Source organism: Curcuma longa, chromosome 7 (genome assembly GCF_044706935.1).
Source record: "Curcuma longa cultivar G26 ecotype Majalengka, Jawa Barat chromosome 7, ITB_CL_G26_1.1, whole genome shotgun sequence".
Classification (NCBI taxonomy): Eukaryota; Viridiplantae; Streptophyta; class Magnoliopsida; order Zingiberales; family Zingiberaceae; genus Curcuma; species Curcuma longa.
The window spans coordinates 5778808-5795735 of record NC_133867.1 but is presented as its reverse complement, the minus strand read 5'-3'; the positions used below and the strand labels follow the sequence as shown (position 1 = coordinate 5795735).

At 39.5% G+C, this 16928-nt stretch overlaps 2 protein-coding genes and 1 pseudogene across 7 annotated transcripts; all 3 read left to right on the top strand.

Annotated features, from left to right (window-relative positions):
• Positions 1-409: 409 nt before the first annotated feature.
• LOC141831646 (uncharacterized) lies at positions 410-7237 on the top strand. 6 transcript variants are annotated; one of them, XM_074719049.1, is made up of 12 exons: positions 410-482; positions 576-789; positions 1521-2050; positions 2119-2208; positions 2295-2534; positions 2742-3270; positions 3356-3675; positions 3752-3855; positions 3948-4045; positions 4125-4198; positions 4264-4360; positions 7131-7237. In XM_074719049.1, the coding sequence occupies exons 2-11, from the start codon at positions 576-578 to the stop codon at positions 4357-4359; spliced, it is 2295 nt and encodes a 764-aa protein (XP_074575150.1). In that variant the 5' UTR covers positions 410-482; the 3' UTR covers position 4360; positions 7131-7237. The 6 variants fall into 6 exon arrangements, with proteins under 6 accessions (XP_074575150.1, XP_074575153.1, XP_074575151.1 ...); XM_074719052.1 differs by having other exon boundaries at positions 561-789; positions 7185-7237; XM_074719050.1 differs by having other exon boundaries at positions 561-789; positions 7167-7237.
• Positions 7238-9904: 2667 nt separating this feature from the next.
• Positions 9905-11664, top strand: LOC141832510 (phospho-2-dehydro-3-deoxyheptonate aldolase 1, chloroplastic-like; annotated as a pseudogene).
• A 1912-nt stretch (positions 11665-13576) lies between these two features.
• Positions 13577-16863, top strand: LOC141831969 (phospho-2-dehydro-3-deoxyheptonate aldolase 1, chloroplastic-like). Its single transcript, XM_074719419.1, has 5 exons — positions 13577-14113; positions 14698-14975; positions 15150-15426; positions 16065-16310; positions 16395-16863. The coding sequence occupies exons 1-5, from the start codon at positions 13676-13678 to the stop codon at positions 16653-16655; spliced, it is 1500 nt and encodes a 499-aa protein (XP_074575520.1). The 5' UTR covers positions 13577-13675; the 3' UTR covers positions 16656-16863.
• The last annotated feature ends 65 nt before the right edge of the window (positions 16864-16928 follow it).

Here is a 16928-nt window from a genome sequence, read left to right as displayed (position 1 = left end):
TTGACGAAACAATTTAGTTAAGCAAACTTGATGCACTATTTTGCAAACGGCACAAATCGGAGGGCTTTAGTGAAATTGTTTCCGTATGAAACATCAAAACGTTTTCCCCCAACTCCCTACGCGTCTCTTCGTTGGACAAATATCCGGGCCCACAGAAAATTGTCGGCTGCAGTTTCGCTCAGCGGCTAGCGGGTAGCTTTGAATGGGTAAATCAACAGTAGAAAACTCCGTTGGATCGAAACCGTAATGAAATGACTTAAATGCCCATCCACTTCGGGAGCTTATGGGCGATAGTGATATTGTCTCGAACCGCCTACCGAAGGGCTGTTTGGTAAACTTGGCCACTGAGGTTTTTTTATTGGCCCTGCTCTTCAGATTCTTGTTGAGATCTGGAGCTTCCGCGAGCGGCGGTCAATTAGGGTTCGTGACGGATTTACTTGCGATCCGAAGGGTGGTTCGAGGGTTTTGATCTCGCAATTAAGGTATGTAAGCTCGGATTTGGAGTCGCTCTATGGTGGGAGATAACCGTTTTTGGAGCTTGTTGTCCTCTTTTGTTGCAGTAACTTCTGGGCCAGATGCCTCCTCGATCGGCGAAGAAGACGGCGGGGCCGAGAAAGACGGCAGCTAGGACTCCCAGGGCGACGTCCAGGGCTCAGACCGAGGCAGAGGTGGCGGAGGAGCCGATCGAGGTGGTGAAGGAAGAGGCCAAGGTCGAGGAGGTCGTTGTCAGGGACAAGCCATTTGACCTCAATTCCAGTGAGATTGGACTTGATTCTGTGGAGGCTGAATGTAAGGGATCCCATCTTTTCAGTCATCCGTTTTGCTTTTGTTTGCTTCTAGAACTTTGAAAATTTGTTTATTTTCAAACCTTGTTATATCTTGATAAATTATTTCGTATTTTTGGTTCAATGTTGCTCTCAATTTTATCTAGAAACTGCCTTTTTCTGAGTTATTTGGTGCTTAGTCTATTCATCAACCATTTTTAAGTTCATTTTAGAGATTTGCAGGCCTAATCTCAAAATCCTTGAACTTTAATTTGCTGATAATCCTCTTTATCTTCCTTTCTACATGTAATTCTAGCTCCTTGAATCAGCTATGCTGATTTTGGTTTTTTCCCCTTCCGTTTCGAAGTACTATTTTTTTTTCATGTCATACAGTTGCACTCCATTTATAATATATTATTTAGTTTATCAATCATTTTAATTATTTCACTATAATTTTCTTTCATATTGATATGCCCACTAATATATGATTCAGTATCACTGGCTACTAGATGTTTCTATTGGCAAGATAAATATAGCAGAGCGGTTTATTGTATTGCAAAATTACCTCATACTTTGTCAACCAAATACTTGAAAAAAATACTGTCAGTGATTTCTGTTTATTGGGAAGTGTTTGCTTATTTGCATTATGATCATTGGCATTTGGACAACCTACATAAATGGGTATGGATCCTACCTAAATGCAAAGGATTCTACCATGTAGATGAATCTGAAGAAGCTTAATTTCCTCTTTTCCAGATGAAGAGGTTGTAAAGGTGGGTTACCTGGAAGAAGATAATGGTGAAAGATTAGAGTTAGAGGACAATGAGGCAGAGTATGAACATGATGAGGATGCTGCTGTAGATTATGATGAGAAGTATGTTGAGAATGAAGTACAAGAAGATTATATTGATGAAGGAGAGGGTGATGTGATTGAAGAGGATGAAATTGATATGGTTGATGAAGAAATTGTGGATGCTAGGGAACACTTAGAGGTTGAAGAAGATGAAAATGTTGAGGGAGAGCACATGATTAATGCTGAAGAAGAAGAGCAGCATAAAGTTGTTGAAGCACATAGAAAGCGGAAGGAGTTTGAAATATTTGTTGGTGGCCTAGATAAAGATGCTAACGAAGATGATCTCAAGAAAGTTTTTTCTCAAGTGGGTGAGATCACTGAGGTTCGGCTAATGATGAACCCTGTAACTAAGAAGAACAAAGGGTTTGCATTCTTGCGCTTTGCAACCATGGAGCAGGCAAAACGTGCTGTATCAGAGCTCAAGTCTCCTGTGGTTTGTGTTCTTTTGCATTTAACTATATTTTGAGATTCTTATTCCTTATGGAATTAGTTCATTTGTAGGTGCGTGGTAAGCAGTGTGGAGTTGCTCCAAGTCAAGACAGTGATACATTGTTTGTGGGTAATATTTGCAAGTCTTGGACAAAGGAACATGTAACATTCTCTACCAAGTTGTTTTTTTTTCCTAATGTTTTTTTGCTTTCTGTTAAATTGACATTTTATCTGGTCCTTTTATGCAGTTTAAGGAAAAACTTAAAAGCTATGGAGTCGAGAACGTAGAAGATGCTACCCTTGTTGAGGATACAAATAATGCAGGAATGAATCGTGGTTTTGCCTTCCTGGAGTTCTCATCACGCACTGAAGCAATGGATGCTTACAAGATCTTGCAGAAGAGAGATGTAGTGTTTGGTGTAGATAGGACTGCTAAGATTGCATTTGCAGATTCTTTCATTGATCCAGATGATGAAATTATGGCCCAGGTATGATTTGGTTGTGTAGCACAACCACTGCACTTGTAGTTGTTATTTACCAGCTTCAAATACAGGTGATCGAGATTTCAAGCCTTTCTTTGAGTCCAATAGCTTATTGTTTAACCTAAATTTCTTACATAGCTCTTACCCTCTTCGAATTCTGGAATGCTGAAATTTAAGTTATATTTTCTATAATTTTTTCGATTGAACTACCAGGTTAGAACTGTTTTCATTGATGGCCTGCCTGCTATGTGGGATGAGGACCAGGTAAGGAATTGCCTCAAGAAATATGGTGTAATTGAGAAAGTTGAGCTTGCTCGAAATATGCCAGCTGCCAAAAGGAATGATTTTGGATTTGTTACTTTTGACACTCATGATAATGCTATTGCATGTGCTGATGGTATTAACAATACCAATCTCGGGGAAGGTCACAACAAGGTCAAAGTTAGGGCTCGATTATCCAGGCCACATCAACGAGGAAGAGTGAAACGTAGTCTTCATGGAAGTTTTAGGGCTAGTCGGGATTTTCCTCAAAGTGGCCATGTATCATATCACCAGCCTCCACCTACTAGGTTTTCAAGTTATGCCTATAGACCTGTTGGTGTTCGCAGTGTGCCAAGTGGCAGTCGCAGTATGAAGAAACCTCTTGGATATAGGGACAGACACCCTGAGATGATAGTGGCAGAGAGGGTAAGGCGTTTGCCTCCACCAGAGAGGTCCTACCAGAGAAGACAACCTGCACCAGGTTATTTTCTTGCCCCCTCTTAGTTTGTATGCTTTTATGAATGCTTTCTTAGGCTTCTCAATCAACTGGTTATTGTTTTGGTTAGTTGATCCATATCCAAGGATTAGTGACAGGAGGGACTATGGGCGACGTGATGACCTACCACCTCCTAGAAGCCGAGCTGTTCCAGAATATGGTTCCCGAGTGCCTATCGAGAGAGTCCCATCTTATAAAGATGATTACTCCTTTCAAGAGTCTGGTTATGCTGAATTGCCACCACGTAGTGCTTCTCGTCCTAGTGACAGGAGAGTGTACATTGATGAGGAGTATGAGCGGAAACTTGATCGTCCTCTCCCTACATATCGAGAAGGGCATAGCCGGGATTATGTTTCAGTTTCTGGATCAAAACGTCCTTACTCAGAAATGGTCAGTATTGACTTGCATGCTTATGCTTTGTTTTATTTCTATTTAATTTCCCTCGCTTTGCCTTTTTGTTATCCAGGATGATCCTCGTTATGCTGATGTAAGTATACGTCAATCAAGGGCTCGCTTGGGTTATGCTGTTAGTGGTAGCGGAGCTCAGTATGGACCTGCTTATAGTGATAGGTTTGATTTGTAATTTCTTGTTGTATGTAGACTACTTTTTCTATTCCATTAATTAATGTGCTCTCCATATACTTCTTTTCTAATCTGGGTAGGCTTGGCCAAGAGCATGTTGGATATGGTAGCACCCGGGGTTCCCTTTCTGGTCATGATAGCTTGTACGGGACTCGTCAGGGAATTACATATGCTCGGGGTATGCAAATTACTTTCAATTTCTTACTGAATGACTATCCTGTGGTTGCTAATAATTGCATGTTCTTTTATCCTCGAAGGTTCAACTAGCAGTAGTGCAGGTGGAGCATACTCATCAAGCTTCAGTGGTGGCTATTTGTCACGTGGATCTGATGTAAATGCTTTCTCATACTTTCATTTTCTGATTGCTATATTGTATTTTACATTTTGTTTCTGCAGGGCGGTGGCGGCTCAGCTTCATCATCTTTCATTCCTGGGCGTAGTTTGAGTAGCCGTGGATACGCTGGCAGCAGTGGATCTAGTTCATACTATTAAGGTGCTCAATCTTTTGCATGCTTGTTGCTATTGCTTGTTTTTTGCTGTCTTTACTCATGATAAAAATTCGCCATAGTTATGTTTCTCCTTTAGGAACTTTTCTGGCTTGAACTTTGCATTTTTTAAGCACCACTTGATTTTGTGTTCGGTGATCACGTATAGATTTGTCTTCATGGAACAGATCTGACAGTAAAGAAGGCTGGTGTAGGCTGTGGATTGTAGGAAGCTTCTCAATGCTTGTCTGCATGCTAGAAAAGATGGCCTTTTTCCCTGTGTGTGTTTTTTTTTTCTGTGAGATGGTGAAATCAAATTAAGAAGCAGCAAGCTGTACGGTGTGGTCAGGGCTCTTATTTCAACTTGAACCTTTAATTTGTGTTATTCAATGTAAGGGAATTTAACATGCTGAGTGAGAATATGGAACATCAAGAAACTTATGATGTGGTATGTATGAAGCATGTTGTTTTCACTGCTTTGAGACAGTTGGATGGAGAAAGGTTTTAGCAGTTATGTTATAATTGAGCAGTGTTAAATGGTATGCTAAAATTGAGGTGCTTCTGGATGCTTCAGTTTGGAGTAAGGCATTTGAGATTAAGCACCTTGAAGTATATCATTCATAGTCATTGTTTGAAGGAAATCCTGGTTATGAGTTACACTCGAGGATTTGGTAAAAGAAGGTTTCCGAATTTGTTGGATTTGTGCCTTGAGATTCTGTTTACTCTTTTTGCATTCTTGGACTGGCAAGATGCCCTTTAATGCATAACTTCCTTAACTGATCTTGGAATATGACAGAATCAGAATATTTTTACAATGATGTTGGCATGCAATGTTCTGGTGACTAACTTTCTATTAGTCAAAAGAGCACATCTAAGATTTGTAGGTTGCCAAGATATATTTACTTCATAGTTATGAAGTAGTGCCATATGTTCCCATGATATTGTTTTGGATCTGTACATAGTCTTCTACACACTCACAGAATGCAAGTCTCATAATATTGGTACTCTTATTTGCTAGAATATGCATTTTGCTGCAAATTTTTTTAAATTACTTGACACTTGAGAATTGGAGATACATCATGTTTGATGTGGCATCAAGGGAGATTAACTGCCACCCTAATATTTACATATTCTGATCTTGTTTGGACAAGTCATTTACTTGATATCACTAGAAGATATGGCACTGTAACTAGGATATATTGGGATCATTCACATACTGCTGTTGATTTTATTGTGTCAACTGGTTCTAAGAATGATCAGATTGGAGCCTTGTGAAATGGAATATTGTTTTGCTAAGTAAGTGATTTACTCCAACAAATCTTCATGGTATGGTTAGCAAGTTAATTACTCTAACAGTTTGTTGCTATTGAGGAAAGATAAAGAGATTGATGGGGGAAAGGTTACTGAAAAAGAAATAGTTGTAATTCTCCCACAATGTTTTCTCTGATTCCATGGTTGTGTACCATCTTACTGTTTATTCTGTTGTCTGATAGAAGTGGATTTATCAGGGAAATGAAATGGTTCTGATTGAATTAGTTGTATGACATAAATTTTCAGGCTTGTGCAACTAGTTGAGAGACTGATGTGGAGTTTTAAAGAAGAAATAGTTGTGTGATGTTGGATATCATATGTACCTAAATATGACAATAGAGAAACTATGGATATTGAAAGGTTGAACTTAGCCGTAGTGCTTCACACCAACATATTTGCTATACCCTTTTTATGTCAATGAGATAATCCAGTTGCTATTACAATGCAAAATATTGTGATTTCTGTCTCAGTGATCTTCCTGTTTATATGTCTTTTAAAAATTATTATCTCATTTTTAAAGCATTTTTTGTTTAATTGGCCAGATGCAGAATATTGGCAGGTTGATCGAAACCCAAATGTAGCATCTCATAGTCTTTATACCTTTTTCTTTGACAATGAGATAATCCACTTGCAATTATGACACTGAAAACCTTTTTCTTTGACAAGGATTTTTTTTAACTATAATGCTGAAATAAGTCATTCCAATATGTGGTATGTTAATTGATATATATATATATATAGATATAGGACACACAATATATAGGATGTTGCATGATAATGTGCTAGATTTTTTATACAGTTGAAAATGTGCATAGTTTTGTTAAAATTGAATTTGTTGTTATATCTGAGTAATATCAGTTTAGTGGCCTGGTTTTGTAAGTAATCACAACTCAAGCACCTACTGACAAGTGAGTCTCATATCAGTTAAATTTATGGGTATGATTTAGGTTAATTGATTCAGATATGATTATAATGATTGCTTGATCCCACATTATTGTTGGTGATTGGTTGTGAAAGTTGCTTCTTTCTTAACAACTCCATTTCTGCAACTAACAGCTTATTTCTTCTGAACGTCGTGTAGAATCCCCTTCATGAGTAATATCACCTAAAATTATAGGAAACACCTGCCAATACGTGAAACTTGACATTCTGGTAATCATATTAAGAAGCTCTTTGTGCTGTATAATGTAACATGAAGGTCCATGTGGATGTTGCATTGCTTGCTTCACTTGATATTTTCAAACATTCCCAATCATTCTGGTTGTGTTAGGAATTTTTTCGACTAGTCGGAGAAAATACTTAATTAGCAATCCAACTAGTTGGTTGAGTTTCAGCAGCGGTTTTATCAAGCCAATGGGCATAAGAAGTCTTTTGACAAGATTCAATAGTTAGCAGTGATCATTTAAAGGAGAGTATGCACTTATTTTCATTTCAAATTTCTACTCGTATTTAGATCTCTTGTTTCAGTTGATATTATATTCTCATATTGATATTTGCGATGAGAATTCTTCCGGAGAGCAGTCGCGGTGGGAAGATGCTGGGAAGGAGAGACCCACACACTTCTCTTAAACGAGGTATAATTTTTTTCATGTTTGTTTGTTTGTTTGTGCTTCACTGTAACAATCATTGACCACAATATTAAAGAACTCGATATGTTGTGTTCTTCTCCTTCTAGATTTCCTATATAGCTTTTTAGTTATAGCTGGGTTTTTAATATTAAAATTGCTAAGATTGAGTTGTTTCTAGTGAGATTGCCGCTTGGGGGAAGAAGCTAGCCATGGCCGATATGTGGTGGCATTGTCTCTGCGGTGAGTATTCTTGTTATCAACTGTTGCTGGTTGCTTGATGATCTAAATTGAACTTGGGAACTGGAAGGGTGCTTACAAAGTTAAAAAATTTGTGTAGAAAAATGTTTACGAAGTTAAAATTTTAAATATTTATCCTTGCCAACTAAATCATTCGAAATCACTTCTTAATTATAAAAAAGATGATTATTTATGGTCTTTGTTGATTCCCAAAATTAATTTGATTTTTTCATCTTTTCATTTTAAATGTGTATTTAACCTTCCAATATACTCCGAGGATTATGCCCTTAACTTTTATTTGAACAATCGAGTTTTGCTCAAGCTAAGGATCAACTGAGACGTTATCTAAACTGTGTGACAGATGACATTAATCTATTGCTAAATTTTTGATATATTTTTTGTCCGGTGTCTAATCTTATGCTTGATTAAGTCTTTGGATTTAACCATGGTTCGAACCGACCGAATTTTCCAATAAAAATCAAACAAATCGAACTAAAATTTTCATCGGTTAATTCGATTTTCGATCGAATTTATCGATTTTTTTCGTGATGGTTATAGATTATTTTATTAAAAAATTTAAAATTTATTTATTTAAAAATAAATTTTTTTAGAATTTACCATCTCAATCGATTGAATTAGTTTAATAAAAAAAAAAACTATTAAAATTGTTGAAATCACATTGATTTTTTCAGAAAAAATTCAGTCGATTGACTTTTCTCATCAGTTGATTGGAGTTAAATTCAGTTGATTGATGAGTCGTATTCAGTCGACTGGAGTTAAAATTTTGAACTGGCAGTTCAACTCGTCGGTTTCACACCTATTGAATCGGAACTTGCTAAATTTTTAATATACTTTTTGACGGCGGGTGTCTCGGCTTATGCTTGATTAAGTCTAGGGTGGATGATTCAGTTAAATTCAAAAAGTGAAGATGTATCTTATGTAACGATCTAGCAATACATATGGTTCGAGCATCGTGAGTACGCTATAGTGCTCCATTAGCCATCTCATTTTGCGGGAGTGTTAAATTTTTTATTATATTTTTAGTTAGCATCTCTTCCGGACCGATTAATCTTTACAGTGATCTATTTGGTTAAAGATTAAATGAAGTCTCTGGTTAAAGATAAGGATATGATTGCAAACATTATATATGTATTAGGTACGGACGGTTAATGAGCTTACCACCATTCCTGCCCCACTTAATATTTGTGTTACTTCTCATCCTCGCATCTCAGTCCCCGGCCCCACTTAGTAACTTCTCATCCTTCTCCTCCTATTTCTGTCACCGCCTCTCTCGTCCTCGCATCGGTCCCCGGCCCCACTTAGTACTTCTGTTACTCCTCCTCCTGTCACCGCCTTTTTCATCCTCGCATCTCAGTCCCCGCCCCCCTTAATATTTTTTTGTTACTTCTCATCCTCCTCCTATTTCTGTCACCGCCGCGCACCCAGGACTGAGCATTCGGTTAAAACCGAATTGAACCGAACCGAATAAACCGAAAACCAAATAAACCGATTTTTTCAAACCAACCGAACCGACCGAATTTTCCAATAAAAATCGAATAAACCGAACCGATATTTTATCGGTTAATTCGGTTTTTAACCGAATTAACCGAATTTTTTAAATATTATAAAAAATTTTATTAATTAATTAGGGATTTATAAATTATTTTTTAAAATTTGAATAATTCGGTTTATTCGGTTTATTCGGTTTATTCGGTTTAACCGAATAAGAAACTTTAAAACCGAAACCGAACCGAATTAATCGATTTTTATAGAAAAAATAACCGAATTTCCGAAATAACCGAACCGAATTTTTTAATTCGGTCGGTTCGGTCGGTTTATTCGATTTAACCGAATTGTTGCTCACCCCTACGCGCACCTATATATAGCCTTCGTAGCCCTTACAAAGCAATAGCCTTCGTAGCCCTTAGGCTGCGTTTGGTTTCAGAGACAGGGACACAAATACAGAGACAGAAATAGGATTTCTGTCTCCGCCCCCGTTTGATTTTGAGAGACAGAGACAGAAATAGGATTTTTGTCTCCGTCTCAGACAGAATTTCTATCCACTATCAAACTGGGGACACTGACATGGAGACGGAGACAGAATTTCTACTTATCTCCGCTTCCGGCACCGTCACGCCGCCGTCCCGTCACCGCCGGCCGTCGGGCCGGGCGCGTTGGACACGCAGTTCGCCGGCGCTCCGGTCGGTGCCGGATTTCGACCGAATTGTGGCGGAAATCCGACCGGAATCCAACCAAAAACAGAGCCCTGCGCGCCTCAGCCACTGTCTCTGTATTACCAAAATCAAACACAATACAGAGACCATTGTAAATGCGTCCCTGTCTCTACTGTCTCTGTATTTCTGTATTTCTGTATTTCTGTCTCTGTATTTTTGTATTTCTTAAACCAAACGCAGCCTTACCCGCCTCGCTCCAGCGATGACCGCGTTCGCCTACGCGTCCTCCTTCCTCCCCACAGCGGGCGCCGCGGCTTCTGCCAAGAAACGCCGGTCCTCATCCTCCTGGATCGTCGGCTTCTCCAGTAGTCCGATAGTGTGTGCTTCCTCGAGTTGGGCGCCGGATAGCTGGAGATCCAAACCGGCGCTCCAGATTCCGACGTACCCGAACCAGGAGGAGCTGGAGTCGGTGCTCGGAAGCCTGGCGACGTACCCTCCGTTGGTGTTCTTCGGGGAGGCGAGGAAACTGGAGGACAAACTCGCGGACGCTGCCGTTGGGAAGGCGTTTTTGCTTCAGGGAGGTGACTGTGCCGAGAGCTTCAAGGAGATCAACGCCATCAACGTAAGGGATGCCTTCCGCGTTCTGCTACAGATGGCGGTGATTTTGGCGTTCGGCAGCCGGATGCCTATCATCAAGGTTTTTTGCTTCTAATTTCAATCTTTTAGGTTTTCAATGGCATTCAATTTCTTTCGTTTCTTTCTTGTTATCTAATTTGTGCTACATCTTATTGTTCGCTTGTATTTTAAGTTTATTTCCATCTGCAACAGATTGGCCGTATGGCTGTTCAATTTGCAAAGCAACCATTTGGAACGAAAGCTCAAGCACCTGATAAAATGTTGCTCCAAGCTTACAGCCAATCAGCAGGGACACTATTAGTTCAAATCACATGGAGATTTCATTGTGTCACCATGCATCGGATTACTCATCCAGGTAATTATTAGTTCAATTTGTCTTATAGCTCTGATTAGATAGTGAAACTTGACACGCATGTTCTCAGCTCCCATTCTTGTGATGATGGCTAGCTTTCCAAGTTTGTTGTGAGGGTTCAAAATCTCACAAAGTTTTACAAGCTCAGATGAATCTATTTCATCACTCACCTATAAATCAGATGAAAACATATTTTTTGCTGCTTTGATAAGATGTCAATTATGATATTATTTCATCTTTTACCTCGGACATCTTAAGAATTTGGTTACGTAGGTGAGTGATAAAATAGATCCATCTGAGCTTGTAAAACTTTGTGAGATTTTGAACTCTTACAATAAGTTTGGAAAGCTAGCCATCATCATAAGAATGAGAGCTGAGAACATGCGTGTCAAGTTTCTCCATCTGATCAGAGCTGTAAGGCAAACTGAACTAATAATTACCTGGATGAGTGATCCGATGCATGGTAACACAATGAAATCTCCATGTGATTTGAAGACTCTTTCATTCGACGCAATTAAAGTAAGTTTCTACGTGATGAATACGAGTGAACATTGCTTTCAATTTTGCACAATATATCTGAGCGTATGATCCTTTTGTTGGCAGTTTGAGCTCAGGGCTTTCTTCGATGTTCACGAGCAAGAAGGGAGCTACTCAGGCGGGTGCATTTGGAGATGATAGGGCAGAATGTCATAAGTGTAACGATGGATCAAAGGCAGTTATTTTCGATGATTTGAACTCTGAATACCATATGCACTGTGATCCCAGGCTCAATGCATCACAGTGCCTAGAGTTGGCCTTCGTCATTTGCCGAAAGGCTGAAGAAGAGAAGGGCTCTCTCGTGGTGGAACAAACGCTTCATCAACTAGCCATCCCAAGCGCCTAAACTGCCTATGAAACAACCTTTTGCTAGTTTCAATGGACTGATAAATTTTGGAATTTTGGTGCTATTTCAACAATAGCAAAATATCAGAGACCATTTCGAAAAAAAGTTTTTGAAAATTATCATTTTCCCCATGTATTTCGGAAAAACTTGATTGTTTGTTGAGCTTGACTATTTCCTTGTGTTCTACGCGAACCAGTGCTTTTAGAGTGACTTTCCCGTATTAAACAAGTTTCTTGCGAACCTTTCAGAGTTAGCTATGGGTAATTCCCTGTATCTTAGAAGAGTCCTTACTTTCCTGATGTCTCCGCTCCTGTCATGCAAAGAAGACAACTCGTGCTATGCTAAATTAGTTTCAAATTCCTTTGTTTCGTTTTTCATGAATGAGGCTGTTCAGCCATGACCCAATGGTACGACAGTATAAAAGAATCCAATGAGCCCTTCCACATACATCAAAGGGAACGAAAGCTTCCACAGACAGTTTTTCCTAAAAAGGAAAAAAGGACCTATATACTACGCTATTTTATAATTCACTTTAAAAAAAAAAAGAAAAGCATTACAATCAATTCAAAGCCATGAAAAAAAAAAAACAGGGGATTGACTTTATGAGAAGTAGAGCTAAGCGATAATAAGGGGCAGGAATGAATAGAACCGGCCTCCCCGGTCATTTTTTTTCCTACTTCCCCTAGAGTTAGAGTATCATTTACCCCATTCTCTTTTTTCACATATTATTAACCGGGCCCAAATGTTGGGCCGGCCAGTGCTCACTTTGTAACTCCCCGGCAAAATCCCTCCGCTATCCGCCATCACTGCGCCACCGTCCTCCACCTCTGCCTTCGTTCTCTTCGAGCCATGCACTCGCTCTTCCTCGATGCCTGCGGCAACCTATCCCTCCACCGGTTGCTTTTCCCGGGGCCTCGCATCAGCCGCCGGTGCCGGTGCCGGAACCCCCTCCTGCTGCGCCTCTCGGACGACGCCGAACGAAACCGTAATGAAATGACTTAAATGCCCATCCACTTCGATAGCTTATGGGCGATAGTGATGTAGTCTCGAACTGCCTACCGAGGGGCTGTTTGGTAAACTTAGCCATTGAGGTTTTGTCATTGGCCCTGCTCTTCAGATTCCAGTTGAGATCTGGAGCGACCGCGAGCGGTGGTCAATTAGGGTTCGTGACGGATTGACCTGCGATCCGAAGGGTGGTTCGATGGTTTTGATCTTGCAATTAAGGAATGTAAAATAGGATTTGGAGTCGCTCTTAGGGGTGTAACAAACCAAGTTGTTCACGCGCTATTCGAGTCTCGGTTCAAAAAAAAAATTCGTTTGAGTTCGTTTGATTAAGTTAACGAGCCGAGCTCGAGTCTGATTTTGAACTCGAAAAATATTATCGAGCCGAGCTCGAGCTTAACAATATTTGGTTTGTGAACTCACGAACATGTTCGTTTAAAAGCTCACGAACATGTTTGTTAAGAGACGCGCGAATATATATATATATATATATATATAGCTTGAACTAAGTTTGTTTAACTTTTAAATGAGCTATTTTCGAATCGAACTTGAGCCGTTCGCGAACTAAAGTTAAACGAACTATTTTTAAATCGTGCTCGAACCGTTCATGAACTATTTAATTTCATTACGAGCCGATCTCGAGTTTAAGAATTAAAGCTCGAATCGAACTCGAGCCAAACTCAAACTTACAAAAAAACAAACCAAACTTGAACTCAAGTCTCTTACTATTTAGCTCGGCTCGGTTCGATTACACCCCTAATCGGTCTACAACAAACCTAATCATCTCACCACAATTTTATGCCGAATTCAATTAATATAGAAGATAATCTCATATAAATGGCATTTAAAATAATTCCAAATATATATTATATTATATTAAATGCAATCTTATCAGGTATATAATTCCAAATATATTATATTTAAAATAATTCCAAATTAAATTAAATGATTGCTCACATTATATATTTATTATGTGGGGACGGTAGATGAATTTACTATCATTCTGTCCCGCTTAATACTCCTGTCCTTTATCGTCCTCCTCCTCTTTCGGTCACCGCCTCACCAACGGTGACCACATCTCAGTTCAGTCCGCGTGAATATCTTCGGAAGCAATCGCCGCCGCACTCGAATTCGTAGCCCTTACTCGCCTCGCTCCAGCGATGACGGCTCTCGCCTACGCGCCCTCCTTCCTCCCCACAGCGGGCACCGCCGCCGCTTCCGCCAAGAAACGCCGATCCTCATCCTCGTGGGTCGTCGGCTTCTCCAGGAGCCCGATAGTGTATGCTTCCTCGAGTTGGGCGGCGGATAGCTGGAGATCCAAACCGGCGCTCCAGATTCCGACGTACCCGAACCAGGAGGAGCTGGAGTCGGTGCTCGGAAGCCTGGCGAAGTACCCTCCGTTGGTGTTCGCCGGGGAGGCGAGGAAACTGGAGGACAAACTCGCGGACGCTGCCGTTGGGAAGGCGTTCTTGCTTCAGGGAGGTGACTGTGCCGAGAGCTTCAAGGAGTTCAACGCCAATAACATAAGGGATACCTTCCGCGTTCTGCTCCAGATGGCGGTGGTTTTGACGTTCGGCGGCCAGATGCCTATCATCAAGGTCAGATTTTTCTTCGACTCCAAACTTTTAGGCTTTCAATCGCATTCAATTTCTTCTGTTTCTTTCTCTTTTTTGCACAATCAAAGCTTTGAATCAATAAGTGAATTAGAGGTCTGATTCCAGTTCATACACTTGATTATCATTATTATATTTGTAGTTATTGACAAAAAAAGCTTTGATCCTTTGTATCAAAAAAAAATTTAGTAATTGGTAATCGTTCTTGAATCAAGGATTTTATTGATTTTTATTTGAGTTGAATTCATAACTATTTGAATTGTATAATCTCCAATTACTGATATTGGTAACCGACCCAATGCAATTTGATTATAGTTCAATTCATGACAACCCCGTGTGGGGCTAATAGTTTTCATTTCCCATCTCATGGAAAACCCTTCTCGCTCCGTTTAGCCCTATCCCCTTCTTTGGGTATTTTAGTGATAGGTTCTATAGGAACTGGACGATCTTACTTGGTCAAATACCTAGCGACAAACTCCCATGTTCCTTCCATTACGATATTTTCAAACAACTTTCCGTTATCTCTTGTATTTGATAGATGATTTATGATTTATTTCCATCTGCAACAGGTTGGCCGTATGGCTGGTCAATTTGCGAAGCCCAGATCTGAACCATTTGAAACGAAAGACGGCGTCAAACTTCCAAGTTATCAGGGTGACAACATAAATAGTGATTGTTTTAATGAAACAGCTCGAACACCTGATCCCAAAAGGTTGCTTCAAGCTTATAGCCAATCAGCAGGGACACTAAATCTTCTAAGAGCATTTGCTCATGGTGGTTATGCTTCAATCCAGAGAGTTACTCGGTGGAATCTTGACTTTGTTCAGCACACTGAACAAGATGACAGGTTTTCGACCTTCTCTATTCTGTTATACAAAAGCATGAATATGATACTGTCTGTTTTGATTGGAAGGTTAATAATTGAGACTTAAAGTCTTGGATTATGAAATGTTTTAATGTTTTTATAGCATTTTGATTTATTGTGAAATTGAGTTCCTTCCTGATGGTTTTATTTGAGCAGATACAAGGAGCTTGCTCAGAGAGTTGACGATGCCATTGGATTTATGGTTGCTGCTGGACTGACTGCTGACCATCCGATCATGACCACGACTGAGTTCTGGACATCCCATGAGTGCCTTCACTTACCATATGAGCAAGCATTAACAAGGGAGGATTCGACATCCGGTCAATACTATGATTGTTCGGCTCACATGCTTTGGGTCGGAGAAAGGACTCGTCAGTTAGATGGGGCACATGTCGAATTCCTCCGTGGGCTGGCCAATCCTCTGGGCATAAAGGTATAACCATTTTCTTATAGTCAAAAATTTTGTTTCTGAATGCATAGAGTATCTATTGCTTTATTTTTCAAGCTGAAGATGATTCTTTCAAATGGTAAATCTTATAGGGAACAACTAATGTGCTGGTGTTCTTGAATGTATCTATTGCTTCATTTTTCAAGCTGACGTTTATTTCATTTTAAATGGTAATCTTATAGGGGAATAATTAATGTGTAGATCTGCTAATTAAATGGAAGTAGGTTGCCCAATTCTAGATAGTAACACTTCATAAATCATAAAGGAACTAATTAGCTTCTTTCAACTATATCAATTACTATCCAGGCCTTTTGTGGTGTTAAGTCTTAAGCATCATTATTATCTTTATTATAGCTGATCTTGCAATATGAAGCAAATTGAGCTAGGAAAAACCAATTGCATAGTAAACTATCTTGTTTGGTATGGTATTGATTCTTTCATTTTCTAATTTCAAATTAAGCAGATATAATCTTATTAGTGTCTCAGATATTAGCAAGTATCTATGACATTCTTTTCTTTTCTATAAATCAGATGAAAATGTATTTTTTGCTACTTCGATAAGATGTCAACTGTGATATTATTTCATCTTTTACCCCCGACATCTTAAGAATTTGGTTATGTAGGTGAGTGATAAAATGGATCCATCTGAGCTTGTAAAACTCTGTAAGATTTTGAACCCTCACAACAAGTCTGGAAAGCTGACCATCATCACAAGAATGGGAGCTGAGAACATGCGTGTCAAGTTTCCCCATCTAATCAGAGCTGTAAGGCAAGCCGACCTAATAGTTACCTGGGTGAGTGATCCGATGCATGGTAATACAATAAAAGCTCCATGTGGTTTGAAGACTCGTTCATTCGACGCAATCAGAGTAAGTTTCTACATGATTAACACAAATGAACATTTCTTTCAATTTAGCACAATATATCTGAGCATATGATCCTTTTGCTAGCAGTCTGAGCTCAGGGCTTTCTTCGATGTTCACGAGCAAGAAGGGAGCCACCCAGGCGGGGTGCATTTGGAGATGACAGGGCAGAATGTCACAGAGTGCATCGGTGGATCAAAGGCAGTTACTTTCGATGACTTGAACTCTCGGTACCACACACACTGTGATCCCAGGCTCAATGCATCACAATCCCTAGAGTTGGCCTTCGCCATTGCTGAAAGACTGAGAAAGAGAAGGACTCTCTCGTGGAACAAGCGGGGCATCAATTAGCCATCCTAAGTAATTGTTGCCTAAACTACCTATAGAACAACTAGCTCAGTATGTTCTTAGCGATGAGTAGATATATTGAGTAGATCAAAATATATCGATCATTTTTGCTAGTCTTCAAGGAGGTGGATCTATTCTACCACTACAAACCCAATTCTAGATAGTAGCACTTCATAAATCATAAAAAAAATTAATTACCTTCTTTCAATTATATCTATTACTATTCTGGCCTTTTGTGGTGTTAAGTCTCAAACATCATTATTATCTTTATTATAG

Excerpts from the sequence above, each read along its gene's own strand:
- LOC141831646 (XM_074719049.1), top strand. The coding sequence starts at position 576 with ATGCCTCCTCGATCGGCGAAGAAGACGGCGGGGCCGAGAAAGACGGCA. Across the intron at positions 2,051-2,118 it reads CAGAGCTCAAGTCTCCTGTG|GTGCGTGGTAAGCAGTGTGG; the intron begins GTTTGTGTTCTT and ends GTTCATTTGTAG. Across the intron at positions 4,199-4,263 it reads ATTTGTCACGTGGATCTGAT|GGCGGTGGCGGCTCAGCTTC; the intron begins GTAAATGCTTTC and ends TTGTTTCTGCAG.
- LOC141831969 (XM_074719419.1), top strand. The coding sequence starts at position 13,676 with ATGACGGCTCTCGCCTACGCGCCCTCCTTCCTCCCCACAGCGGGCACC. Across the intron at positions 14,114-14,697 it reads GCCAGATGCCTATCATCAAG|GTTGGCCGTATGGCTGGTCA; the intron begins GTCAGATTTTTC and ends CATCTGCAACAG. Across the intron at positions 14,976-15,149 it reads CACACTGAACAAGATGACAG|ATACAAGGAGCTTGCTCAGA; the intron begins GTTTTCGACCTT and ends TTATTTGAGCAG.